This window comes from Desmodus rotundus, chromosome 3 (genome assembly GCF_022682495.2).
Source record: "Desmodus rotundus isolate HL8 chromosome 3, HLdesRot8A.1, whole genome shotgun sequence".
Lineage (NCBI taxonomy): Eukaryota > Metazoa > Chordata > Mammalia > Chiroptera > Phyllostomidae > Desmodus > Desmodus rotundus.
In genome coordinates this window covers 45,350,623-45,378,507 of record NC_071389.1, presented here as the reverse complement: position 1 = coordinate 45,378,507, position 27,885 = coordinate 45,350,623, and the positions used below count along the sequence as shown (strand labels likewise).

The 27,885-nt window shown below is 41.1% G+C and overlaps 1 protein-coding gene across 2 annotated transcripts in view; it reads left to right on the top strand.

The window, feature by feature from the left end:
- JAK1 (Janus kinase 1) overlaps positions 1 to 27,885 on the top strand; it is a 122,767-nt gene that overhangs the window by 44,346 nt on the left and 50,536 nt on the right. For both annotated transcript variants that reach the window (XM_053921356.2, XM_053921358.2), the window contains 2 exons: positions 24,220 to 24,300; positions 26,729 to 26,927. In XM_053921356.2, the coding sequence (XP_053777331.1) occupies positions 24,295 to 24,300; positions 26,729 to 26,927 (205 nt within the window). In that variant the 5' untranslated portion in view covers positions 24,220 to 24,294. The remainder of the gene's footprint in view (positions 1 to 24,219; positions 24,301 to 26,728; positions 26,928 to 27,885) is intronic.

Sequence of the window (27,885 nt, the reverse complement as noted above, 5' to 3'; positions counted from 1 at the left end):
CACTTTGGATGGTAAATTACTTGGTCACCTGTCCTCAATACCTGTCCATTGTTTACTGTTAATCTGTTACAGTAGGAAGGTTTTCTGGCCTTAATTTTTATAGCCCTAGTTCCCTCGTCAAATAATCTAGCATTTCTTAGATGCTTTCTGGTAATTTTCATTAATTTTATGTCAGTCTCATCTCTCTAACTAGATTGATCAGTGAAAAGAATGGGTTCTTTGTTTCCTCACTCCTGAACAGTTGTGTAGGTTTGTCATGGTCTAAGCATGGTAGACACTGTCACAGCCCGTTCTGACCCATGCGTGCTAAGGCAGTCAATTCTAAGTGCAAAGAGAAGACAGAGGAAGCACAGCCGGGGAAGTGGCTTTGTGGAAAAATACTAAAAAACAAGGAGAAATACAGTTTTTAGGCTGGTGTCCCGGCTTGATTTAAAAATAAATAAATAAATGCCTTATGATGATATTTCCAAGTACAGCACAGTCTAAGTGATTGGGAAAACTACAGAAGCTTCCAGAGATCAAATTTCAAATGCTCCCTCCCTCCTCAGGAGAAATTGATTTTAGAGCTAAGGTCAGAAAAAAAATTTCCTTTCTTCAAAGAACTGATGCTTTTTTTTTTTTTTGCCCCCTTTGACAGTGAAAATAATGTATTTGGTCATGTTCCCTTTTCTTTGGACCCCTGGGAAACTCCGAGCCAAATTGGTGGTCCACCTGTCTGGAAAGCTGTAGCTTGCACGTATTTCCTCGTCTTGACTTTCTGTCCTGTGCTACGATTTTCCGGAGTTTTATTATTTTTAAACATATTTCTATTTTTTAAATATATTCTTATGTTTTATTAAATATAAACTGCCTTATAATCTTGTGGGTTAAGTCAGAGGTTAAATAACTAACAAGTATGAAGATAGCGTTATTGCTTCACCATTATTTTCATGGAACTGTCTTGGCATTTAGAAGGCAGAAATCCTCCTTCATGGCAAAGAGCCCGGTAATACCTTAGAGTAGGAGTGAGTGTGCAGTGATGTACCATCCCCTTGAAGAAGTCACCTCCCCACAAGAATAAGGGCTAAATCAAACAGAACAGCTCCATATGTTGCCCTTTAATGCTCTTGGACAAAGACTTCATTAGAACTAGGGTATTGAATCATTAAAGTGAGGATAAGGACTAAAACTTCAAAAATTCGACCTGGATTAGAATATCCATTGTCTTTTCTCCAAATGCACCTCATGATACTGTCTCTCCTTATCTCTTCCTCCATGTCTTTTTATTTCTCTTTCAGTTTTCTCAACTTTAGTATTTAATACACCCTTTCTTCCTGGTCTAGTCCTCCCTTTCCTTTCCATCCTAAAGCCTTTGTATTTGATCACCAGCCAATGTCCCTTTCACATCATCTTTTCCATTCTATTAAACACCAGTCCACCCCACCTGCTTTCAGATACTCCTTGGCCCTGGGACCTTCTCTTCCTTCTCACCTCAGACCAAGTGGCACGCATGTACCAGCTTACTTGTCAACAACAGCTCTACATGAAGCCACCCTTGGCTGCCCAGCTGCCCTCACACCAGGAAAAGAAACACTATTAAATACCAAGCTGCAATTTGGAGAAAAACAAAATAAAGCATCAGATTTGATTGGAGGGTCTTTTATTGCATTCCAGTAGCTTAATGGTAGGAAGGAGAAATAAAAACGTGGCAGTTGCTACCATAATGGTAGACAGTAGTAACAGTGGAAGCTCAGTTCTTGTGTCCTCTGTTTATTCACTGGTTCATTCATTCCTTCGTTGACTCAGCAACCATTTATTCCGTGTCTATTGTGTTGCCAGTAATGTTTCAGTGGCCTAGGCTTTTGATGAATCTAGCTTGCTGAAGCCTGTGACCTGGTCTGGGCATTTAATACTTGCTGGATTTCTGAGCTGGAGAAAGGCCACCTCTAATTACACAACTTCTCCTATGCAGAGAGGTTTGTCTTAGTCTGTTTGGGCTGCTGTAACAAAATACCAGAGACTGGGAACCTTATAAAGAGCACAGATTTATTTCTCACAGTTCTGGAGGCTGTGGAGGTGCCAGAACGGTGGGTAAGGACCCTCTTCCAGACTGCAGACTTCCCTTGTACCTTCATGTTGAGGAGGGGGCATAGAGCTCTGGGGGATCTCTTTTACACAACCACTAGTACCATTCACAAGGGCTCTCTACCCTCATGGTGTAATCACCTCTGAAAGGCCCTACCTCCTAACACCATCATCACATTGGGCGTTAGGATTTCAACTTGTGACTTTTGGGGGGTAGAGTACAAAAACATTTGAGACCTCACAAAGTTATATTTACAAATGTAGTGTACACTGAATATTTATTTAAACAAAGTTGTGTGTGTGTGTGTGTGTATGCCATGAACAAACAATATATTATTTTTTAAAGACTGTGGGCATATGCTTTTATTTTAAAAGTTTGGAATAAAATGCAGCAATTGAATGTCAGGTTAAGATTATTCAAGTGGCATTTTGCTACTAAAGGAATAAAACCATTAAGACTGGGAAAGATAGGATCCTTAACCACCTGCTTCTGCTCTGGGATTTTTCAGGACCCTCTCCCAAATGCACTAATATAAGCAAAACATAATGTTTCTTTTTGAATTTGCATCGTGAAACTTTTACTCAATGGAACAAATGAGAAAGAAAACTTCCTGAATTACGTTGAAAGCTTGAACAGTGGAATACATAAAAAGGAATAGAGTACCTGGAAATGGTAGCTCTGTAGAAAGACCTCTATCATGTTAAAATCAATAAAGATACAGCTCAATATGCATGTTGTTTCAAGGGGATCACCACCATGAGAATAAAGGACTCCCCCCAAAAAACCCTACTCTTATAATGGCTTAATAGAGGTTTTATATTTAAGGATTCGATAGAAATTTATTGTGATTACAGTGCATATGTCTTGACTTGAGCAGCACTGACCTAACTTTACATTACTGATAATATTTAGAGATAAATATACATTTGTAAGTTGTTTGAGATGTTCCTGTGTCACGGAGATCAATAGTCTCCACAACTTGGTTGTTATTTTCCTTACTAGTTTCATTTTGGGCAGATGGTGCAATGCCAAACACTTTTGAACGTGTCTCAAGTTTCAAATTGGCAAAATCTGATTTAGAAGGGTGTAGGCTGATGGGAATAGCAGAATAAGGGTCATGATTATATTTTCATCGGCGAGTACACTTGCGGTGTGAGCTGAGTCTTCCTAGCTTTTCTGTGATTAAGAACTATCTGGTAGTAAAGGAACATGTGTGCATTTCACTAGCATATTTGATTGTACTTGGAAGTGTATTTTATTGTACTTGAAGTAGATCCTGTGCCTTCTCAGGATCCCCAAACTTTGCTTGGCATGTCAGGGCTAAGAGCACACTTCTAACACATCTCATTCGCATGCTCTGGTACCTGCGGAACCTGGGCTCAGAGCAGCGAGATTCATTGTTGTAGAGCCTGCCGTGGGTCTGGCACTCTAGTCTGGGAAAGTGTGCTGCTGGTCCGGGAAAGGCCTAGAGGTTTATTATGCTTAGAAAAGTGTTATTTTCTTCAGAACCCAGCCCTTTCCTTTTCTAGTAGCTATTCTTTAAGGACACCAGTAGGCACACACATGCATTTAGATAAAAGGTAGGCATATATCGCTTTACTCTTCATAGAAACACCCCATGCCCAGCCCTGTGTCCTGATAGTTTCAGTTCAGAATTGGGGTTAGGTTATGGGAGCATCTGATCCGGTCCCTTTCTCTGGTATCTTTACTAATCTTTAAAATGTGTTATACTATTTTACCAATATGGACTCAGTTTTAAAGATATTTCTGAAAAGTTTACTGTACTTTGGATCCACTAACTTTTCTCTTCTTTGTACGCATTTCCTCCGTGCCTAGAGTAAAAGTTTGTTGGAAAGGAAGTTTTGAGTATGTACATTTGATAGAGAAGGGTAAAAGGTAAAAGAAAAACAAGCATAAAGATAAAAGGTAGTAGTATTTATTTACCTCACTCCCACCCTTTCCTTTAAAGCTTCAAAACGTATGGAATAGTGGGAAGGATTGTTTCTTTCGCACGTGGGGGTCTGGCTGTTGTCATTAACTCGAGCTGCGAGCCAGCTCACCTCTCTGAGCCAGTGCTCATGTGTTCGTTCATTCGCTGTTTATCGTGTCAGACGCTGCAGATGCGCGATTCAGTAGGGAAGAGGACTGCACTTCTCCTGTCTCTGGGTTGCTTGTGTAAGAAGGTGGCGGTGACGGGGAAGGTGTAGTAGCAGTGGAGGTGGTGAGAAATTGTTGGACATATGACCCATTTTGAAGCTAAAGCTGATACAGTTGGTGATGGTTTGTATGTGGGACGTGAAGACTGAGCTCTGGTTTTTTTGCTGAAACAGTATATGAAGGGTGGTGGCATTTACTGGGATGTTGAACACTGAGGAAGGAGGTCGTTGCAGGAATCAAGTGTTTCTTTTTATGTGGGCTTTAGATGCTGCTTAGACTTCCTAGTGGAGATGCTGAAAAGGCAATTAGGTATTTGAGAGGGGAATTCTGAGAAGTTGGGAAATTGTCAGCATGTGAATGGCATTTAAGGCATAAAACGGTGTGTGATCATTTTGGTAGTCAGTGTAGACAGAGAAAAGGTGAATCAAGGTCTGAGGCCTGGGGCCCAACAGCATCTGGAGACTGGGAAATGGAGGAGCCTCCAGCCTCTGAGAATGAGGATGCTAGGACCTGACCTCTCTCTCAAAACTGTTATAGGGATTGCGGAGGTTACTACACATGAAGAGACACTAAAATTATTTGTTGCTTAATTACATAAATAAATACGGGAGATGGGGAAGTTAGGTAGAGAAATCATTTCCCTACTTAATTTTTCTTCTGTTTGCATGGGATTGGGTGAGGTGTGTGTGAACTTGGTATATGCTAGAGGTTCCCAATGTGTAGGTTATGTATCTGTGGGGGAAAAGGGTGTGAGGGTGGGGAGGTGGTTCGGGAAATTTTACAACAGGCCTGCCACATGACATATGGTTTAAATATGGTTATTTTTTATCAGTTCAAGAAAATATACAGCAGAGGGATTATGAACTATTACTGTTAACAGGATTCTCATTCTCAAAAAGTTTAACATTCACATTTGACACATGTATAAAAATGTTGATATGTATTAAGTATGAATTGGACAGGGTTAGTGTGGCCTGTTTCTGTGAACAGATAATCTGCTTGAGTTCCCATATTTCGGTAAGCTGTTTGAACTTGCCGTCGTCTCGCTCTCTGCCGTCTCCCTTCTCTGTCATTTTCCCTTTACTGGGAACGATACAGGGTTTCCTGAGAAGTGGGCTCTCTTCTGGGAAGACTCTGTGGCCAGTTGCCAGTGTGTCATGTAACTTATCCAATCACGTGGTGAAAAGAGAAGACTTTCAGAAAGATTGGAGATGAAAGGAGGAAAATCAAGTGGGTCGAAGGGGAAAAAAGCAAGAAGCCCAAAGCAAATAAAGGCAGAGGATCATTTGGGGCAGAGTTGGGGAATTGCAAGGACTTTCCCTAGGTGTTTGGGTTATTGAGAAATAGATGTAACTTTGTAACTTTGCCCTGGCATCACCTTCCAGAACACCCGTTTGAGGTGACATTGCAGAAATGCCCCTTTCTTCCCCACTTTTATCGGTACCTTTTTAATCTGATTGGTTAAACTTAAATCTTAGTTTTATTCCTGTACTTGTGTTTATTCAATTTTAGGATTTGAAAGAAAGAGGAGATGGGGAAGAGGGAGAGCGGGACAAAGAGAGAGATAATATGGACATAATTGATTAAATGAATGAGTGGATGAATGAATTAATGCCTTTTCTGAAAAATCTGGTATATTAAATCATCTGCTCAGGAAAAAAGGCTTTCTGAGATTGATATTCTTAGATAAATTTACAGAATTTGAAAGGTGAGAGAGAGCATAAAGGTTATTTGATCCAGACTTTCCCAAATATATATTCCTTTAAAAAAGAAGTACCTAGGTCAAATATTTTTGCAAAAGTTGGACACTCACTACATTTATTAGCATTTCAAGGCTGAGAGTTCATGTTGAAAATACTGTTTAACTTTGTTTCACCAGTGTTTTCCCAATTCATTTCACTGTGGACCTCCATTTCCTTTCTCCACATACCCTTAGCAGTGTGTATACAGAACAATTATTATGATTGCGTAGAAATACAAGGTTCTAGAAGACAGTTTGGGCATACTGATTTAATCTAATCCTTATGTTTATTTTGAGCTTGCCTCTGAACTTCTCTTGGTCTTTGTTCACATTTAATATATGAGTAGGTTGAATGAATTAATCATTAATGTCACTCCTGACTATGACATTTTGTAGTTCAGATTCATTAACTAAATCACTTAAAATGTTATGCAATATACAGATCATGTATCACAGTAATGTACACGTGAAACCTATATGACCCTGTTAACCAATATCACCCCAATAAATTTCATTTAAAAAAGTATGTGTGTTTCTGTATTAAAGAATCTTGTCTCTTGTTCCTCACTATAGCTATAGTGCCTAGTACAGTGCCCGGCACATAGTAGCTCCTCAGTAGATGTTGTTGAACAAATACATTACTGTTAGTTTTTGAGCACTGTGCCAGCTGTTCCTTGAGGCCATAGAGAAGATCTTGTTCTTGCTCTCCAGAAACTGGAAGTCAAGTTTCTGACTTTCCCAAGAGCATGGAATGTGCCAGGGAGAGCACCGAAGTCAGATTTCGATTGCAGTAATCTGTAGGATGGAGATACACTGGACATGTTTTCTGACTCTGAGTCGGATATGCTGGCTCTAGCACAAGTGGGTGGTGGTAGCATACTCTCCTGACAGAGGTGTCATTTAGAGTTGTTATATCCCTGGCAAGGACTTGGCTACCAGCACTAGGAGGTGAAAAGTAATAGTACTCACATTTTGTTTTTGAATTCTTGTGATATTTTTTACATTTTTCCTTTTAATACATTTGTAGCATGTTGCTTACTTTAGACCTTCCAGTCTCAATCAGGTCAACATTGATCATACATTCATTTGTTCATTCATTCATTTATAATTGATATATAACATTATATTAGTTTTAGGTGTACAACATAATTATATATAAGTGTGATCATATATATGTATATATACACACACACATACACATATATAGTGAAATGATTACCACAATAAATGCAGTTAACATCTATCACCATACATAGTTAAATTTTTTTTCTTACAATGAAAACTTTTAAGATTTATTCTCTTAGCAACTTTTCAAATATATAATATAGTATTGTTAACTACAGTCACCATACCATACCTTACATCTCTGGAACTTATTTATCTTATAACTGGAAGTTTGTACCTTTTTACCATCTCCACCCATTTCACTCACCTCCCATCTCCCCCTTCCTCTGCCTCTGGCAACCACCAGTCTATTCTCTGTATCTATAAGTTACATTTTTTGTTTTTAGATTCCACATATAAGTGAGATCATGCAGAATTTGTCTCTGTCTGTCTGAGTTATTTCACTTGGCATAATGCCCTCAAGGTCCACCCATGTCATTGCAAATAGCAGGATTTCCTTTCTGATGGCTTAGTATTCCACAATGTATGTATGTATGTACATATGGGTATCACATTTTCTTTGTTTATTCCTTGGTTGATTGACACGTAGGTTGTTTTCTATGCCTTGGCTATTGTAAACAATGCTGCTGTGATCATGGAGTTAGTGTTTGCATTTACTTCAGATTAATACCTAGAAGTGGAATTGCTGGATTATATGGTAGTTCTATTTTTAATTTTTTTGTGGAATCTCCATACTGTTTTTCATAGTGGCTTCACCAATTTACATTTCTACCATAGTGTACAAGGATTCCCTTTTCCCCACATTTTCACCAACACTTGTTATTTCTCATCTTTTTTATAATAAACATCCTAAAAGATGTGAGATGATACCTTATTGTGGTTTTAATTTGCATTGTTCTGATGATTAGTGATGTTGTTCCTCATTCCTTAGTGATGAGTACCTTTTTTATGTACCTGTTGGCCATCCTCTGTCCAGTTTTTAATCAGATTGTTTTGTATGGAGTTGTGTAAATTCTTTGTGAATTTTGGAATTAACCTCTTATCAGATACATGACTTGCAGATATTTTCGTCCATTCAGTAGGTTGCCTTTCATTTTGTTGATGTTTCCCTTGCTGTGCAGAAACCTTTTAGTTTGATGTAGTCTCACTTGCTTGTTTTTGATTTTGTTACTTTTGCTTTTGGTGTCAAGTCCCATGAATCATTGCCAACCAAGACTGATGTCAAGGAGCTTACCACCTATTTTAAAAAAATTTTAGTTTTCATTTACAGTTCACATTCAGCATTATTTTTTATTAGTTTCAGATGTAGAGTGTAGCAGTTAGTTATAAATGTTACAAAGGGTTCCTCCTGAGATTGCAGGTACTCACCTGGCACCGTACATAGTTGTTACAGTATTGTTGACTATATTCTTTGTGCTGTACTTTGCATCCCTGTGACTGTTTTGTAACTGCCAGTTTGTGCTTCTTAATTACTTCACCTCTTTTACTCAGTCTCCCAGTACGCCTCCCCTCTGGCATCTATCAGTTTGTTCTCTGTATCTTGTAAGTCTGTTTCATTTTCTTCATGTCCTTACTGTGTTCCCTAGATCCCACATATAAGTGAGATTATGTGGTATTTGTTCTTCTCTGTCTCCACCTATTTTTTTAGGAGTTTTATGATTTCAAGTTTTATTTTCAAGTCTTCAATGTATTTAGAGTTGGTTTTTGTGTATGGTGTCAGATATTAGTTCTGTTTCATTCTTTTGTATCTGTCCAGTTTCCAAACACCATTTATTGAAGTCTATTTTATAGATAAGGGAGTTGAGGCTCAGAGATTTAGGAACATGTCTAAGCTGACAAACCTTCTACACAAAAAGTCAGAATTAGGACCCAGAGGAGTGATGTTAAACTTCGTTCACTTATCTACTAGGCTTCCTACCTTGCCACTTAATCCTCATATTGTTCATTATCTCATTCATAGTAGAAGCTCACCTTAAAAAGGTTTAGAGGCTGTCTGTATTTCTAGAAGGTATTAAGAAAAAGGGGCAAAGGTCATATGCTAGCCTCTTGGGAAGAAGTTGCCATACAACACTTTGTATCCCATTGGCCAGAATTTACTCACGTGACTTTATCTTGCTGCAGGAGAGGCTGGCATTTGTAGTCTTCATTGTGAGCATCCATCTGCACAACTAAAAATTATTGAAGAGGGGGAGGAAGGATAATGGTATACAGCTAGCAGTCTCTGCCACCCCTCTGAATTGAGAGGCTCTGTTGCCCCTCTGTCCCCATCTTCTGACGTTTGGTTTATTAGATCTTCCCTTCTCCCTCTTGTACCTTCACCTTCATCCATTGGCTCTTTTCTTTCCATCATCATTTAAATGTTCTTAAGTCTCTCATCTTAATATGCTGTAACACAGTACAACAAAATTTTAAAAAGTCTGTTAAACAAAGGCCCTGCTTTCTATGATGGCCCTGACTGGTACGACTCAGTTGGTTGGGCGTTGTCTGGCAAAGCAAAAGGTCACTGGCTCGATTCCTGGTTGGGGCATGTGTGAGGAGCCCAGTGGGGCTGTCCAGAAGGCAGCCAATTGATGTCTCTCTCCCTTTCTCTCTCCCTTCCCCTTTCTCTAAAAATAAATAAACAAAATCTTTAAAAAGTATATAAATAAAGGCGTGTCCTCAACGTTCACATTATGTCCCTAGACCCTTACATGGGGCATAGGAGTTTAATAACTCTTTGTGAGAAAGCAGATGACTGAGGGGCTCAGACATTGTCCTTTAGCTGTTACCAGCTGGTTGACAGGGAGAGGCTGCTTAGCTTTACTGACGGCACAAATAGTGGGACCCGTTTTACTACTGAGCGTACCAAAGGAAGTAGAATATATCGACTGTTGTGGTTTTACCGCTTACTAGCTGCACTTGGCAATGACATTTGGCGTTGTAATCTCTCTGAGCCCCAGTTTTCTCATCTGAAGAAATGAAGACTCCCCTGACCTCATAGGTGGTTGTTATCATGATTAAATGAGAAAACTGTGGTAACCAATGCACTCCTGATAATACTGTTTTCTGCTTTCTATGGTGATTTTTAAGATCAAGGAGTATCTTTACTTCTACTATTTTTATTTTTCTAAAATACTTAAAAAATTTAAATGCCTTCATGCAATGGAATATTATTCAGCTATAAAATGGAATAAAATACTGATACATGCTGCAACATGGATGAACCTTGAAAACATTAGGTGAAATAAGCCAGACAAAAGGCCACATGTTTATGATTCCATTTGCATGAACAGTCCGGAATAGTCGAAAAGATTAACGATTGTCAGGGGACATGGCAGGTGAAAATGGAGAGGACTACTGGTGGGCAGGGGTTCTATTTTGAGGGTGATAGAAATGTTCCAGAATTAGATAGTGGTGATAGATATACAATTTTATGAATATATGAAAAGCCACTGAATTTTACTCTTAAAAATAAATAAATTTAAATGCTTCACAGGGCAATATAAATAAGAGAATATTTGAAAACTGTCTATAATTTTGATTCACAATTTATCATTGATTATACTGTGATAGAAATCAGTATTTGCTTAATATCTTGTACGAACTTGAGGTTTTTTCCCACTTCAAGGCCCAATTAAGTTGATATTAGACTTTATTATTTTAGATGCCTCCCAGCACACTGAAAAATGTCAGGGTATGTTGTTCCTTATTAGAAAGAAGAACAGGCAGTGGGCTTTTTCATGGGTACCACAGTGGGGGGAGGGGAAGAAATAAAAAATACAAAGTTAGTTTTTCACACTTTAGTTAGGCATCTCACTACACATTTAATATTACAAAACAGTTTCTGAAATGCAAGCTAGTACATAGCTTGTTCCTGTGGATTAGGTGAGTACTTCTGGAGGGAAGTAGGGATGGTTAGGGAAGGCATCCTGGAAAATGAAATGTTTAACTAAAGTGTTTGTTTCTTCCACAAGTATTTATTGAGTGTCTGCTGTCTCCTAGGCACTGTTCTTTGGTGCTGCGTACTGCCAGGCAGCAGCTACCGTCCCTACTCCCAGGGGTCTTGCAGGGAGAGGGGTGGGTTGGCGGGGCACAAAGACACTGGAAAAGACACAATTCTACAGACAGTTGCAGAGCAGGGTTGTAAGTGCTGCTGTAAAGGTAAGCACAGGGAAGCCTGGATGGAGGAGGTGATTTCTGAGCTGTGAATTGGAGAATGAGTGGGGATGGCAAAGGCGTGGAGGACAAAGATGTGTTAGATTACAGGAACTGCAGATAACTCACTGCATTTGGATTCCGGAGTACAAATAGTGATAAGCCATGAGAGATTAGATCACAAGTAGCCTTGAAGGCCATCTTTCCTAAGAGAGTGGGAAGTGAAGGAGTTTTAGATGAAAGGGTAAGATTTCAGATTTGTAGTATAGAAATATGACTGGATGCATTGTGCAGGCTGCAGTAGAGGCAGATGAGAAGGAAGGCAGGAACTTTGGGGAGCACCGTTGCCTTAATTTGAGAGAGAAATCATGGGATGATGGAGACCAAGGAGCTTGAATGATTGTGGCTTACTCATCAGCTGCATGTGTGAGCAGTCTGTGACTCCCCGCTCCTCTTTCCTCTGCACCATCCTTTCTTCTGTCTCAGTCTGATCCCAGCCCACCTGCTCGGTCTTGTCTCCTGTTTCTCTCTATGAATAAGCTTAAGTCTTCTGCTTGCTGTTCCCCCAGACAGGCTTGCGATTTTCTGCCTGATATCTTTGATTACATCTTTCTCTTCACCTGGAATGGTGCTCACCTATTCTTTTTACCTGTCCAGATCTCTGATTCATGAAGCCTTGGGGATCATTCTGTGCTAGAACAATCTCTCTCCTCTGAAGTCATAGCATTTAATATCTCAATTTTTCATTGGCAGATAATTACCTTTTGCTCTGTCACATCTCTTAATTGCTTTGGGTCATTAGTAACTCTTGAACTGTTTTAAAATCACAGCAGGCAGAGTGATATATGGATATGATGGCTTAAATAGTGGACTAGGAGTTGGCTCTTCTGAACCCTGGTCCCAGCCCTAACTCCCTGTGTAACCCTGGGGAATTACTTTTCCTACCTGATTAGAGTAGTAACACACGGTTGTTGTAGAACACATGGAAAATCTTCAAAAGCATAAAAATGAAGTAATCACTAGTTCCACAGCACCTAAGATAACCACTGTTAACACGGGTGATTCTTATAGTATCCTTCCCATTCTCCATGATTTTTCTCTCTTTAGGATTATTTGCCTGTGTCCATGCAACATAGTTAGGATCATTGACGTGCTATTTCATAGCCTGCTTTTCTCATTAATGTATTCTAGGGTTGCTGGAGCAAAACAAAGATTTTTAAGTCCAAATTGACATGTGGAGCCAAATTGTCCTCCAGGAAGGCTGCACCAAAGAACGGAATAGCGATTATCTCTGGGGAGTAGGGAGAGCAACTTGGGCTTTTCAGGGATATTTTCTATATTCTTGAATGCACGTTGTTACTATCATGAGTCTAAATATCTTTTATAGTTTGAAGACGATGGTAACTTATACTTCTACCTAATCCAGGCTTGTATCTATATTTAAAAGTAACCATATAAACTCTACTGATTAGATAGATAAAAAATGGCATTCTGTTATTTTAGTTTGACTATTAGTGAAATTTGACCTTTTCACCGTGATCATTTGTCATTTTTCTTTAGTTTCCATTTCCTTTGCCTCCTGATGACTTCGATTTGAGTCCCAGTTAATAAATGCATGTGACCTTTCTTGAGTCACTTAGTATCTCTAGGCCTTACTTTGCTTATGAGTAAAATAAGAGGAATGATACTTAACATTATTGAGGAGTAATAGAGATTATGTACTGAAAGTGCTTTGTAAGATGTAAAAAGTATATAATTGTATTTATTGATTTTGTTTATCGATTTTGATTAGTTAATGATTATGAACAGTTAAGCTGACTTTGCTTCTTCACATTCATTTGGAGAAAGGCTGAAAAGGCAGAGGTCCCTTCATTAATATTTATTTTGGTGCAGTGTGGGATTTGTGAGATTTGGCATCAGAAGGCCTGGTTTGTGCAGCATTTCTGCTACTTATTAGCCATGTAGCACACTGTACAAACACAGTTCTTTTGGCCAAGGCCAGAAATGTTCAGGGACCACCTGTATGGATACACACCAGAGAGCTCTGTGAACTGATAGAACATTCATGCAGGCTGGTGGAGACTGTTTAAATGGGTGACAGTATAAGGGAACTTGTTTATTCAGAGTCTCCTAACTGGGTTCCCCACCCCCATTCCACCCCTCACAGTTTTGTGAAATGAAAATTGGTCAAAAGAATGATTCTAAGGCCTGAGAAGTTCTGATATGATCTTTTGAATCATCAAAGACAGATAACTTTCCATTCAACATGATTTCTGTGAATTCTATGCTACTTAAATCCCTGAGAACATGGGCAGTCAATTATCCAGGACACTGAATTCTGGATAATAGGAAACAGGGCGGCATAAACAACTCTACTGAGTAGTAGATGACCTCCTGGCCTCCTATTTCTCACTCTGTGTTGCCTTTTATCCAAGGACAAGATGTTACAAAAATAATTCAGAGTGACTCCCCAGGGTAGCCCTCAGACTGCACCCGCGGAGGAGGGTGAATCACCAGCAGAATGTTCGTGCTGCCGGCCTTCCTGAGCTGATAAGTAAATGCCCCAGCCAGGCTCTTCAGCCTTGAGGAAAAAGCTCTGGGAAAGTTTCTTCTGACTCATTCACAGTGTAATTCATAGAAGAAAACTTTTAGCTTCTCTCTCTCTCTCTCTTTTTTAAAGAAGTTTCTTTTTTGAGAAAGTATGTGTATAGTAAGGTGGGGTTAGAGTATGGAGTCCCCAAATAAATATTCAAATTAGCTATTACTCAGATAACCTTTACTGTCCTGGGATGTTCAGGCTTCAGGGGAGGTGGGGAAAATCAGTGTACCATGCCTATATATCCATCAAGGATTAGTTGATTCATTTAAAATACTTAAAACAAAGGTTATTATTTTTCCACACTTGAATTTCAAGTGTTCCTAAGCCTTTCCCCATCATCTCTTTGTGTCTGAGTGCCCCCACCCCCATATAGCACATTCACACACAAGGGGGACTTTTCTTGCTTCTGAAGAATTCATGTGAGTCTGGGGATTTGACTTCTCCCTGAGGGTTGTCTCCTCAAAGGAAAGTCCAGATGCCTTAGGAGTGGGCATTTGTGGTCCACTGTCAGCTTGCCTCAGCTTTCTTCCTTTCCTCTTTCTGTTCAGTCTCCAAAGGGTTTTACACTCCCCCGTTCCTTCTTTTGCTATTTCTCACGTTATCATGATTTGGGATGTTTCCCTTAGTCAGCTGCTATTTTCATCCTGTTTGTATCTTCCCCATCCCTAAAGGCCCAGTTCAAATCCTACCTCCTCCATAATTGTCATACTGTTATATGTCTCCTATATGGGCCAGGTGTTCTACTAGACCTGTATATTTTTTTCTCCTAGGATTTAAAGCACTCCTGTAAAATAATTACTATTATTCTTATTTGCAATTGAGGAAACAACCACAGAAAATTAAAAAATGACTTGAACACAGGTAATAAGTGGCAGGGCCAGTATTCCGGCTCAGGTCTTCTTGACCTGGCCATTGAACCCCACCACACTGGGTTTCCCTGAAGCCTCCTGGATTGGACTAGCTACACCAGCTCCCACCTCACACTTTCTCAGAACAGGGCTTTCTGCATTGGTTGGGTGTGTCTTGTGTTTGCTAGCCAATCATGTGTTATAACCTTGCCACATTCTTGGGTTGCTTACTCTTCTTGGCGATACATCTTTTCTTCTTGCCAAGCTGTACTTCATGGGCTTTTCATGATGAGTTTTTGCTTACTTGTTTTACTTAATGAATGCTGTTCAGGAACAAGGGAGTTATTTCTCCTAGTTGTTGTTACGCTCATTTTTCTGCTTAGTCTAATTAGTCATTAATATCCTGCCATAATATTTATCTCAATGGTAGTCTTAGCAGATTATCCTCCTTTCCTCTACTCATTTTTATTCCCTTGAAAGGAGAAACAAAAGAGTTGTCATGGCTGGAATTTGTGCTACGCCCCCCCGCCCCTCTCTCCCCCCAAAAAAATCAACAAGAAAATTACATGGGATGAGTGAAGACCAGGTATTGCCACTAAATAGTTTGATCCAATGAGATGCCAGTTTGGCTAAATTGAAGTGTTTTCTGTTAGACAAGGGCTATTTGATAGAAGAATTATGGATGTAGCATGCTTTGAACATACTTGGGACCTCACTTCAAGGGTACAAAGATGTGTCTCATTGTATAAAGCGAGCACTTATCTTGAGAAAGGAGTAGTGTATCTGTTCACCTTTTTCAGTTCATTGGTAGATAAATATAATTATAGTTGCTACAAAAGACTCCTACCTAATTCAGGTTATCTGCCACTAAACCTCCAAGACTTGGAAAATTCCCGTTGATGGCCATACATTGAACTCTTTTTTTTCTGTTCACAGTGGCTATTTTTATGAAATGCATTGGAAATTTTGCACAGATGTGAAGTAAAGAGAATGGACTTCGGATTTTTTTATGCTTTGGTTTCCACAGAGCATTAAGTTGGAAACTAGGGACTGTGGGAATTAATCACGGGTAAGAGTAGCGGTTATTGGTAGAATTTAAAACATGGGTCTTCCATGCTTTGTGGGTATAGTTTCTATGTTTTCTTGATCTCTAATATCGTATAGACTTAGGAGATAACCAACTGAAAAGCTTTCTCAGAGAAGAAACTCTACGTATTGTACAGTGAAGACTCAGTGTGGCATTGTACAGTGGGTCTCGGCGCAGCTGTTGCTGCTGATACATCATAAGCTGCCCACAGTGGGAAAGGAGGAAGGAACTTCTGGTAACCAGAGGCATTCCAGATGATCCCATTTCCCTGTTTTATGTTCAGCTAGGCGCAGGATGCACATTGGATATAAAGTAAATTCTATTATTGGTTATTTTGTTGAGCCCTTTACACTGGTGTTTTTCCAACTGTGATTGGATATTTGTCAGTGGACTGTGAAATCTGTTTTGTGGGTCTTTTTTACCATTTAAAAATATAGTATAGAATAGAAAGTGTCAGAGTGAATCGCACATAGTAGAGTATCTTTCTGTGAAACTCGTTTTGTGTCACACACACTAAAATATATTTCACTCTGTGGATCATGGTCAAAAGGTTAGAAAAGCAGTTGTTAAAGCATGACCATCAGCACAGGCTCTTGGGCTGTCACCTAGTTATTCTCAACCCTTAGTGGATTCTTGGCCGGTGCTGGAGACAACTGGGACAGAGCGGATGGGAGAGTGAGAGAGGACGGCTCAGTGCTCCGAAGGAGCAGGGTCAACCCACTCCTGGTGGTGGTCAAGTCCGCTGCCTTGGTGAAGACCAAGTGTGTTACTCACTGAAGAGCTCTGCCTGCAGTTTAAGATTGGAGACCTTGTTGGCAGGCTATTTCAGAGTTAAACATGAAAACTGATTACCAGTTTCCTGCTTGAGGAGAGGTGTAAGGACGCATGTAAGGAAACTTTTTTTCTTTTTTTGAGATTTCCTCTTATTTTTCTCCCCCAACTTCACTTGTATTTTGAGGCAATAGCTGAGTTCCTTTGGGATATCAGTTAAAGTGGACTGTGCCATTTGCGGGATTGTCCGGTGTCTGAATCCCCTTCATTTCCAGAATAGTCTCTGTTGCTATGGAAGCTGAAGGAGGTGCACACCCATGAGTAGGGGGGAGCTAGTTTAAGCCTCTTGGGTCCCTTGGTCCCAGGATTTTGAATCTGGAGGGAATGGCACAAACGTTATACATAGGGATGAGATCATTCGTGGAAACAGCGGAGAGAGGGGTCCAGGGGTGATGTCTGGGGACCTGTGGTGGCCATGCTAGAATGGTGTCCTTATCAGACTGTTTCTGTGTTTTTATATCTTCCCCTTTTTTGTCCTGTGGTAAACAGAGCTGGTTTCTCTTGTTTGCACCCGAGAACCCTGAGTGGTTAAAAATTACAGGAAGTGTGCGCAATGGATTTCTGCCCCCAAAAGAGCTTAGTATAGGACAGAGAGAGGCAGTGTGTAAATACAGAGTAGATATACACAAATCAGTGGAAGTCATTGATGTATGGAGAGGTTCAGGGCCGTTTCCTGGTACTCCTTTAAATTAGGGTACCTTCACGTTTGTCATAGGCTATATTAGCAAGAGGTTCTATGTCTTTGCAGCACGGCATTTTGGAAATACAAATTAATGACAAATTAGTGTTATGGTGCAGTATAACATTGTTTCAGACATTTGTAAGGTAGGGCTTGTTTTTGATTCTGTTTTTTTTTTTTTTTTTTTTAATTGTAAAGGTTTTTTTTTAAGCCTTGAATAGACTCAGAGAAAACTGATTTCCTAGTGAACTCTGAGTTTTTTGAGTATGAGCCAGTCAAAAACTTACTTTATAAAAAGAGATTTAGAGAAATACTGAATCTTCACAACAGCCCTGTAAAGTAGATACTTTTTATTAATTCCATTTACAAAGGAAACAAAACTCAAAGAGGTAGAAAAACTTGCCTAAGGTCACAAAGACTTTAAAGCTGGGATCCAAACCCAGGCTAGGATGACCCCCAGGTTTCTGACTGCTTCTGTTTGTAAGGACCTCGAGAGGTCATACGAATACATTTTTACTTCACAGGATTCGAGCTCAGAGAACTTCAGAGGCTTGCTCAAGATCAGGCAGGTTCTGGCAGAACTGGAGTAGAACTGGGGCCCCTTTCTGATGGATGGGTGGTTTCTCTTACTGCCTACAGGAGGAGGCCGGTGCACAGACACTGTCCCCTGTGGGGCCCCCTTCACTTTCCACGCCATCTGCCTTGTCCTGCAGGATCCCTCCCGGTCTGCATGTTTCTTCCTGCACATCCATCTGTCATTGTTTTCCTTGCCCCTGGCCCTGTTCCAGAACAGGTGCACCCTTTCTTTCTGTCTTTCAAAACCTCCTGTAGTCCTCCAAGCTGGAAATAGACTCCACTCTCTGATCACTTCACGGCCTTCTCTCGACTCCTGTAGGTCTCACTGCCTGTCTCTTCGCATCACCTCCACGTGCGCTTTCTTGAAGTTCCCCTGTTGTGTGTTGTTCTGGCCAGCTGTTAATGGACTGTAAGGTGTTGGTGGGCTCAGGTTTAATTGTGGTACTTCCGTAGAGTCCCCTGAAGCCCCGTGGCTTGTCTAAGGAAGCTCAGCAGCCCAAAAGGGCAGTGACGCTGGAGGCCGCGCAGTGGGTTTGAGCCTAGCCTCACCGCTCGCTGGCCACTGGACCGTGGGAAAGTCTGAAGCTGAATCTTCTCATCTGTGAAGGGGGCTGTGAGACTCAAATGTGGTTATAGAAGTGAAAACTGTTTTAAGCTCTAACGTACAAGGTTTTATTGCCATGGTACAAGAATGATTGAAAAACACATAAGGTGAAGGCATCATTCCGCACCCTCCATGTTTGGCATGTCCGCTTCTGCTACCATATTTTTGACCCCTGTGTTCTGTGCTCTTCAACAACCTTGTAGTTGTATTAGTGGTAAAAGAAGGAAAAAAAGTAGCAAAGCATCTTGATATAATGTGGCTTTTAGGAAAACACGTATTGACTTTAATTAAGCGAAGTACTATATTTACTTTGATCAGAAACCCTCTCAGGGAAAGCAGGCTCACTGGGAGCACAGCAGAGAGCCCTGACCCATCGAGTTGGCATTGATCGTTTGAGCATCCCTGGAAGTTTATTGTAAATGAAGCAGCACTTACGGTTCTGGGGTATTCCTGGAATTGCCGCCATGGCTGTAAGTGAGTTATTTTGTGTGGCAGGAGTGGCATACAGAAAAGCCATAATTCTGACTTGCTGACAGGATAAAACAGCAGGTTTTGTATTTCTATTATCTGGTCCTTTGGCTGGAATCCATCAGCTTTGCACAGTCTCTTGCGATGCTTTAGCCGGAACAGTTGTTCTGGGTCTCAGGAAAGCAGGGGGGCACTGGGAGCAACAGACACAAGTCACATCCAAGGCTCCTGCAGTCATGAAGCCCTGGTGATGAGACTGAAAGGGAGGCAAAGACGCTTTCTCTGTCTTGGTGTGTGTGTTAGGCCTCCAGGAGATTCCATGGCCCCGTGGGGTGGGCAGGTGCCAGGACCACCAGGACTTTCCTTCTGCACACGTGCAGTAGTGGTGCCAGAGCAGTGAGTTAGCGGAGGCCTGGAGCACAGCTGAGTTTTTGAATGACTGTCTCTAAAGGGAAGAGCCTTGGAACGAGGTCAGTCTCCTAGGTGGATGTTAGACTATCTAAAGTATCAGAAAGCCAGAGAAGATAGTGGTGTTGGTGATGGGGGCATTTTAAAGCAGTTTTTTCCCTGTAAAGCAGTTTTTTCCCTCCTGTGAAAGGAACAAGATCCTTGGAATCAGAGTTTGACTTCTGGCACTCCATTTGATTGGCCTAAAACCTCTCCTGTTTCTTATGAGTATTAAATGCAAGTGTCTAGTTCCATGCATGAGATGGAGATACTGGAGTTCCCTCTGCTTGGCTGAAATGGCATCCCGTCAAGCTGTAATCAGTTTCACAGAAAATTGGGCCAAAATCTGTGCTAGGCACTTCATGTGCATGAACTCATTTAACTCCTAACTGCTCTATGAGGTATACCCTATATTATCCCTCCACTTAAAGCTGAGAACATTGAGGTTTAGGGGTATTATGTAACTTGCCTGAGATTACAATAGCTAATAGGTGGGGAGGGCAGGATTCAAATCCAGGTCAGGATGCTGCCAGCTCACTCATCTAGTTGCTGTGCTGTGTCATCTGAGATTTATGAAATGGGACTTTGATTTGTGACCAGGCTTTTGCTCAGAATCCTTGTTTTATTCTGTTGTTTTTCTAAGCAAGATCAGGCTACCTTTGTCTTCTGCCATGAGCCTGCATTATATTGCTTCAGCACCTAACACCTTGCTGAGCACTATGCATCTCTGGCCTCATTTGGAAAAGGTACGGTAGGAGCTTGATGAAGGTTTTTTTGCAAGACTTTTTTGATCCTTACACCAACCCTTAAGCAGGATGTTTCCTCTCAGGTTAATGGGTGGGGAAACTGAGCTTCACAGATTGAAATGTTTGCTCACGGTCACACTTGCTAGTTGTGTATCAAGTCATTAAGAACCTACACACCCTGGGTTATGGTGACTTTTCTGTTGCATATGTTGCTTGGTTTGTCACCTTCATCTTTCATTTAACAACTGTTTAACTACATGTTGATCACTTAATTAATATGTACTGGTGTAAAGCACTAAACAAAAGAAACTACAGTCCCTGCCCTTTAGAAGCCTGCATTTTTGCTTTAAGTTTCCTTACCAACCTTAAGGCTGGTGCCTGCTGACATAGATTTTTAGTGTTTAAGATCTTTAGTCTTAAAATTTTAAAAGTATGTATTAAGTAACTGATTTCAGGACATTTTCTAATTACATTAAAAACATTTTTTCCTCTGAGTTCATACCATAATTCATCAACATTTTATTTGTATTTTCAGAGATGAAAAGTTTTGACTCCTTTATGGCATACATAAAGTAACTCACTGGAAGTGGGATAGTTTCTTTAGTAAAAACATTTAGATAACCCAAAGTATTTTATTTTGATTGCCATTGATTTTTAACCATTATCCAGTCTGTTTTTTATCATGTAAATCTAGCAGTGGCCTTTGGCCAAAAGCACTAATATTCTGATGATCATATTTGTGAATATTAACATGGTCTGTTTTTATGTCTCTTTTCTCCACTATTCCAAATACAATTGTATGTTCTTCCTTATGCAGATACCAGTATTTCAGAAGATGTCCTTGAAAATATAAGAGCATTTTGGTATCTTCAGAAGTAGACTTTTGGGGTTGTGCAATTTGGAATACAGTTGTGATATCCCATCTGCGGGTTAGTCCTTGTTCAGGCTCACAGAATTCTGTTATGTTTGTGTTACTTTTTCCTCATTCAGAAAGTATCAGATGTACTTGTCTCTTGCAAAGACTTTTACAAATTAAAAAATTTTGAGAATCTACAAAATTTCCCTGATTTTTTTTTTTTTTTCATTTAAAGTAGCATCTACAAGATTGGGCCATAAAATTAATCCCCTGCCATGGAAAGAAAGATATTTATAAGTACGTAAGTTAGGGTGGAAGAATTCACTGCTGTCTTCACAAAGCGTTGATTACTTTTATCCTTCCCATTTGCTGAGCTGTATTGTTTTCATTTGACTTGGGTATGGATCCCAGTGACTTGTGTTATTTTTAAAGGGCATTGTGTGATTCCAACTGGCCAGTTTTTCTAACGTTAAAGATTTTCTTTTTGTATCTTGTACCAAGAAACATAAATTGATTTCTTGGAATTATCCAAAGTACTTATAAACTGATCTTACACCTTTCCTACCTGTTGTAAAAATAAGTAGCTAGAACATATTGTTTGGTTTATTTGAAAAGAAATGTTATTTGAGTGAAGCCATTACACAAATGCTGTAGCACCAAAAACTGCTTGTCATCCTGAATGAGGACAGTTGTCATTTCATGTAAAGTGGATCAGCAGTCCTAGGTTTAAGTGCTTAGGATGATGCCCAGCATGTCTTTTAAGTGCTTTTAAAATCTTTATCATTAGAATGTCAGTTTTCCGAAAGTGGGGAATTTGCTGTTATTGAATCACCATGTAAAACATCATAGCAAACGCATATTGTCTAGAAATTCTGTTCCTGATCTTGTTTTCTCAAAGAGTTTAATCTCTAGGCTAAGCATCGCAAATTGATACGGTTTTTTTGTCCTGCGCAGTAATACTGGAGACCAGTAAGAATCTCAGTGATTTTAGTCTGATCCTCGAATCTTACAAGAGGCCTCGAACAACCCCACAACTCCTAAGTTCAAGTAACATGTGATCTGATGGTGCATATTAAAATGCTTCGTGAGTTCTAAAAAGATTTGTGCTGTAGCTCTTCTTAAAGAGCCTGGGCCCAGTGGAATTTATAGGTCCCTGTCTGCTCTAAAAGGCTCCAAGTATGTGTCCCTTTGCTGGTTTGAGGCGGGCTTCTTAATGCTCTGCATGGAGCTCATCTGGTTGATTTCCATTCCTCCTTGGCAATAGACTGTAATGGCGCACTGCAGGAAACCTGGGGTAGACCCAGACATGCTGTTGACAAGTACTGCTGATAAAGCTGGTGCTGTAAAAGCGAGTATGGGAGGGATTTTCTTATTTATGCAGCTGGAGAGACCAGATTAGTTCCTTCTGTCTGCAGGGCCTTTGCACATGCTAATCCTTCACCCACACTGCTTTCCCCACCTCTCCACACAGCCATTACACCTTAGGTTAGTATTACTTCCCTCTTGAGCCCCATGCTCAATCACGTTCCTCTTATATGAGCTCTCTTTTTTTCTTCAGGGCATTTATAATTACCCACTTCTGTGCATTTTTGTTTGATTCCATTGGTCCTGTAGACCAGGGGGTCCTCAACCTTTGGTCCAAGGACCGGTACTGATCTGGGCCTGTTAGGAACCTGGCAGCACAGCAGGAGGTGAGCCTGAATGTAATGTGCTTGAATCATCCTGAAACCATCCCCCACACCCCAGTCCATGCAGAAATTGTCTTCCGTGAAACTGGGCCATGGTGCCAACATGGTTGGGGGCCGCTGCTGTAGACTGTAAGCTCCATGTGATCAGGGACCATATTACTCTTGTTCTTCATTGAGGCCTTGTGATACAGCTCAGTTGTTGACGTTTAGAACTGCTCAGAAATACTGTTGAATAAATCTCCAAATGTGACATTTGAAACTGTGCTTCTGAGCTGAAGCACAGAACTAGCATGTAGCTAACATCAGGCTGCTGTTTTGATGTAGGGCAGGGTATCTATTCACATAATTAAAATAGTTGATTATATTCTCAAAGCTGAAAATCTAACAGTTTGCTCTTTGATTCTTATTAAAATTGTCCATGTCAAAATAGCCAAATCAAAGTCTTCCCATCGAAATTCATACTCGTATCCCCTGCCTGGCCTTCTATCAACATCTAGAGCAGAAAGCCTTCCCAAATTAGCTCTCATCAGTGTTCGTCACCAGAGCTAGCCAGAGCCACAGAAGATGACATCGCGACACACTCTGTTAATTCTAGATGGCTTTTATGTCCTCCTGTGTGCCGTCTCCCACTTGGATTGGAAGGTCCTGTGGCCTTGCTGCCTCAGAGGTAACCCATCCTCAAGTCACCCCCTCTGGTCCCTCTCCACTTCTACCACATTACGCCTGGGACTGTGCTCTTCCTAAAGCTGAATTCTGATCAAATTTGTTGAATGACATACAGAAAACTGAGACAATAACCTGTATTAACTTGGAAAACACTTTCAGTTCACTAAGGGTGGTTGCTCCTTATTTGCAAAAATAATTTGATTCTAGGAAAGTTGTTAAAGCAAAGAGCTCTGTGTGTGTTTGGGGGGGGGTGAGTCGTGGTTGTGAGGATGGGACCAGGCACTTTAATTCTGCAGGACCAAGCCGGCATTCTTCCCTAGTAGGCTTGGAGGTGAGGCTGGGGAGTTGGGAGGGGGCTTCATGTGCTACTTACGTTTTCAAATAAGAATGGCTGAAAAAATATTTGGTGAACTTTTAAAGTATCATTTGTCAGACTTATTAGGGACCCTCCCCCTTTCATCATACTGTATGTTGTTTCACCATTAAAATGAGGCCAAGGACAGACCACTTTGAGAGGAGGGCAATTCTGAAGGAAATGGAAATAGGAAATAAAAATGCATATCTTTGGGCTTCCTTAACTGTTTTTCCAAGTCTCAGGAGAGAGGCTGTTGATGGAAAAGGTGCACAGTCTTCACTTACACAGGGCAGGGCACTGTGTGCCAGGAAGCAAAAGTCCCCGCTTCCTTTCTTGAAGCCGTGAAAATAATGTCTTCTTGATGGTTATGCCCTGCGGCACCTCTCTGTCCTCTCAGTCTCCTCATCAAGGATTTTTTTTCCTTCCTCCTCCCAAATGCTTCTTCCTTCCCGCTTATGGTTTGGGCTGCTTCCCTAATGAAAGTGTCCTCTTATTTTCAGATGCAATTACCTCTGCAGCTGATTTATTGATTTATCTTTGTCTTTAGCTCAGCTCTGAACGGGCTTTGGAAAGTAGAGAAGAAAATCCAGTCTGCTTTTGGGGATATTGGACAGCCGAATAAATGCAGGTATGTATATTTGCATATTAAAGACAAAAAGGAAAATAGATCATAAAAAGAATAGTGAAACCAATCTTGAACTTGTAGGGCTACCTGTTCTTTATCCTTTAGTTCTGAAATATTGGTATTTCAATTTTTTTCATTGCAAATGTCTCATGCGCTACTTAGAAAAAAATCCTCAGTGCAAGAATGTAGAACGTACAAAGTACAAGTTCCCTTGTGATCCCTCCTAGACATTCACTGCTGTTAACTTACTGTATGTTTTTGCAGATTGTAGGTGTGTATAACCGAAAGGATGATAATACATGTGTTATGCTGTTTTCCACTTTGTAGTATGTCATGTACACCTTTCAATGTTGGTTCATGTAGCTTTATGTCAATTTTTTTTTTTTTTCACTAGCTGCCTGGTATTCCTGTTGCTGTTACTTACTTTGTTTAGTGAGTCCTCCCCTGTTGGACATTGTCAGTTGTATGTTTTTTTCCCATTCAGATGGTGCCACGTCTTGTATATGTATAATTTTGTACGCCTGCCTGATTATCCCCTCAGGGTGAAAGTGTGTAACACTGTATTCTTCCCCTGCCATGTCTGTATAGACTCTCAAGGGTAAAGGTTTATCTCACATTATGAAGCATGCCTTAGCTACGTTGTTTTCCATCTCTGTTTTTCATTGTGGGGTGAATTTGGGGGCTTAGTGTTGAGCTTTAGAACTTTCTTAACAGTTGACCTGAGCCTCAAAGTAAATTATGAGCTTAGTCTTTCCCCCTGGTCTCTGGAAGATTCTGGTTTTCAGATTCATTCTAGAGATTAAACAAGTAAAATTGAATGTCCCTCAGTTTGTCGCATCGAGGCACGCATACCTAGTTATGCCCCTCCTGTAACTGCCTTAGCTCGCCAGGGCAGCTCATAGACCAAGCACATGCATTTGGTGGAGAGAAGTGTGACTGCGGCACCCCATATGACTCGGCTTGTTTTGAGGAGCTGCCTTGGGTCATTTCTGCAAGCATGTCAGTCTCTGTGCTAGGTGCCTGGGAAACAAAGATGAATGACACAGGCCCTCGGGGAACTCCAGCACATGCGAGGAGAGACACAGACAGACACACGAATAAGGCGGTTGTAGTTCGGTGTCGTCAGTGCCATGTGGTGAGTTTGGGAAGAAGCATCTAACTTAGGGAATAGGAGGCTTCCTGGAGGAGGCAAAGTCTGAGCTGAGTTCTAAAGAAAATTGAAGTTTGCCCCAAAAAGAATGAGGTGGAAAAGTATTCCTGGTAGAGGAATCAGCATAAGCAAAGGCAGGAAGGTGAGAAAAACAGAATTGGGGGAGGGATGGGGATGGAGCCAGGTAACAAGAAGATGGAAGCTTTGTGGGTGTGAAGTATGAGGTAAGAGGCTGGGAGGGATAGAATCAGAGACTAGTGAGGCTAGCTGGCCAGGGGACGGAGGGCCCTGTTAGGAGTTTGAGATTGTTCTGTAGGTTGGGGGGGGCCTTTGGAGGATCTGACATGTTATAGAGACATTACTTTGCAGGGTAAGTGAAGGCTGGCTTGGCACGCAGGAGGAAAGTTGTGGCCTTGGGTCAGGGAAGTTAGTTCATAGACCATTGGTGGTGAGGTGAGGGGAGGAAAGAAAATGTAGGTGTTTCCCTTGTTCCCCTCTTCTTTCCAGCCTTGCCTGAGACTAAGTTACTGAGGTTGGCTCTTCGATCCTAGTTGCCGTCCACTTTAGGAAGCTCACATAAATGACTTTTTTGCAAGCTTCTTGCCAGAGGGTTATGACTTTTTCAAAGCAAGGCTGCCCACCCTCATTCTGTCTTCACAGCATGCTGCCCATTCTCCTGCCTTCCCATGGGGAGCTGGTAACCCAGCTCCATTAATCAGTTTTCATGACTCTTCCATGTGGCTTATGAACATGAATTACTAGTCATTTTGTGGACACTGTGTCAGAGCCAGACCTGGGCTGGCCTCTGGGGGCATGAAGATAGATAAGACATGGTTACCGCCCTTACTGAGCCTGTAGTTTAGTGGGAGATAGATGTAAAATTAAAAGACAGTGTGATTCGTGTCATAGCTCCATTGAAAAGTGAAATGATTCCAAAAGAGTTAGCAGCAGTATTAGCATCATTAACGTCAGTGGTTGTAAAATGAGCCACATCTTTCAGCTGCAACTTGTGTGCAAAACAGAGAAAATAAATGTAAGCTGTGGCTAAAATTATTCTGACTTTTTGAGAAAATGGTCTGACCATAATTAATTTATTAGAATGTGTAGTTGATTGTTTTCCATAGTTTCACCTGTCATAAGCTCTGGTGCATTTGATTTTCAGGAAGGGAAGGGGCAGGGAGAGGTACTTATCCAATACCACATATTTCTGTTTGTTTACTGTCGTAACAGATACTGGAACTTTTAGCACATGGAGTGACCACGCTCTTGTTTTCCTTACAGTATCTAAATATAAAAGAGGACTGCAATGCCATGGCTTTCTGTGCTAAAATGCGGAGCTCCAAGAAGACCGAGGTGAATCAGGAAGCCCCTGAGCCAGGGGTGGAAGTGCTTTTCTACCTGTCAGACAGGGACCCCCTCCAGCTGGGCAGCGGAGAGTACACGGCGGAGGAGCTGTGCATCAGGGCGGCGCAGGAGTGCTGTGAGTACTGGCAGCTTCCCCGGGCCCAGGGCCCGTTTCGGGGGCACACCATCCTAGAAGCAGGTGCTGGGTCTCTGCCCCTGGCGGCTCCGCTGAGTGGAGAGAGGTGAGGGCTCTGGGAGTCGGGGGATCTGTCCTGCCCTGCCTCTGCCAATCACTTGCATTTGACCTTAGGTCAGTAATTTGGATTCTGAGAGCTTCACTTTCCACTTTCTTCATTGCAAAGTGGTTTATTCCTTCTGTCACTGATGAGCTGTTGGATACCAAGGGGTGATGCTTGCCTTCTGTGGTGGCTTAGTTTTTATCTCCCCCACATCTGGGCACCTAGCACAAAGTTACAGGCTCAATAAGTGGCATCTCCCAATATCATAATAATTGTTTAAAACTTCTGAAAAGTGTGATTCATCTTTCTGCTGTGACTGGCCTCCTCCCCCTAGTCACCACCCATGTAACACTGAGGTGAAGTGAGAAATTGAGTGTCACTTTGTGGCTTGGTCAGATTGCCAAGTTGTGAAAAGGACAGTGAGGCTGTGAATAACACAATCCATTTTTTTCTACGTGTGGCTTGTCTTACTAAACTTATCCTGTGCCTTCAGCAGGTAGAAAACAAACTGAGTAACAAAATAAAGCCCTTTTCCTCATCCTGTAAACTTGGGGTCATGGAAGTTTTTGGCTACCTGTTTTTAAGTGACAAATTTGAGTCATAGAAACTTAAAGATCTGATCCACTTAGATCCTACAGTGATGGTTGTACAACTGTGTAAATATATTAAAATTCACTGAATTATACCCTTAAAACAGGTGGGCTTTGTGGTATGTGGATTACATCTCAGTAAAGCTGTTTTTAAAAATACTGACTCATGTCACGATGATGAAGTAACTGATGACAGACAGTCTGATCCCTGTTTTAGTTGTGTCGTCTTTAGCTCTCGGAACAACTCTGTGGGGCAGTGTGCTTA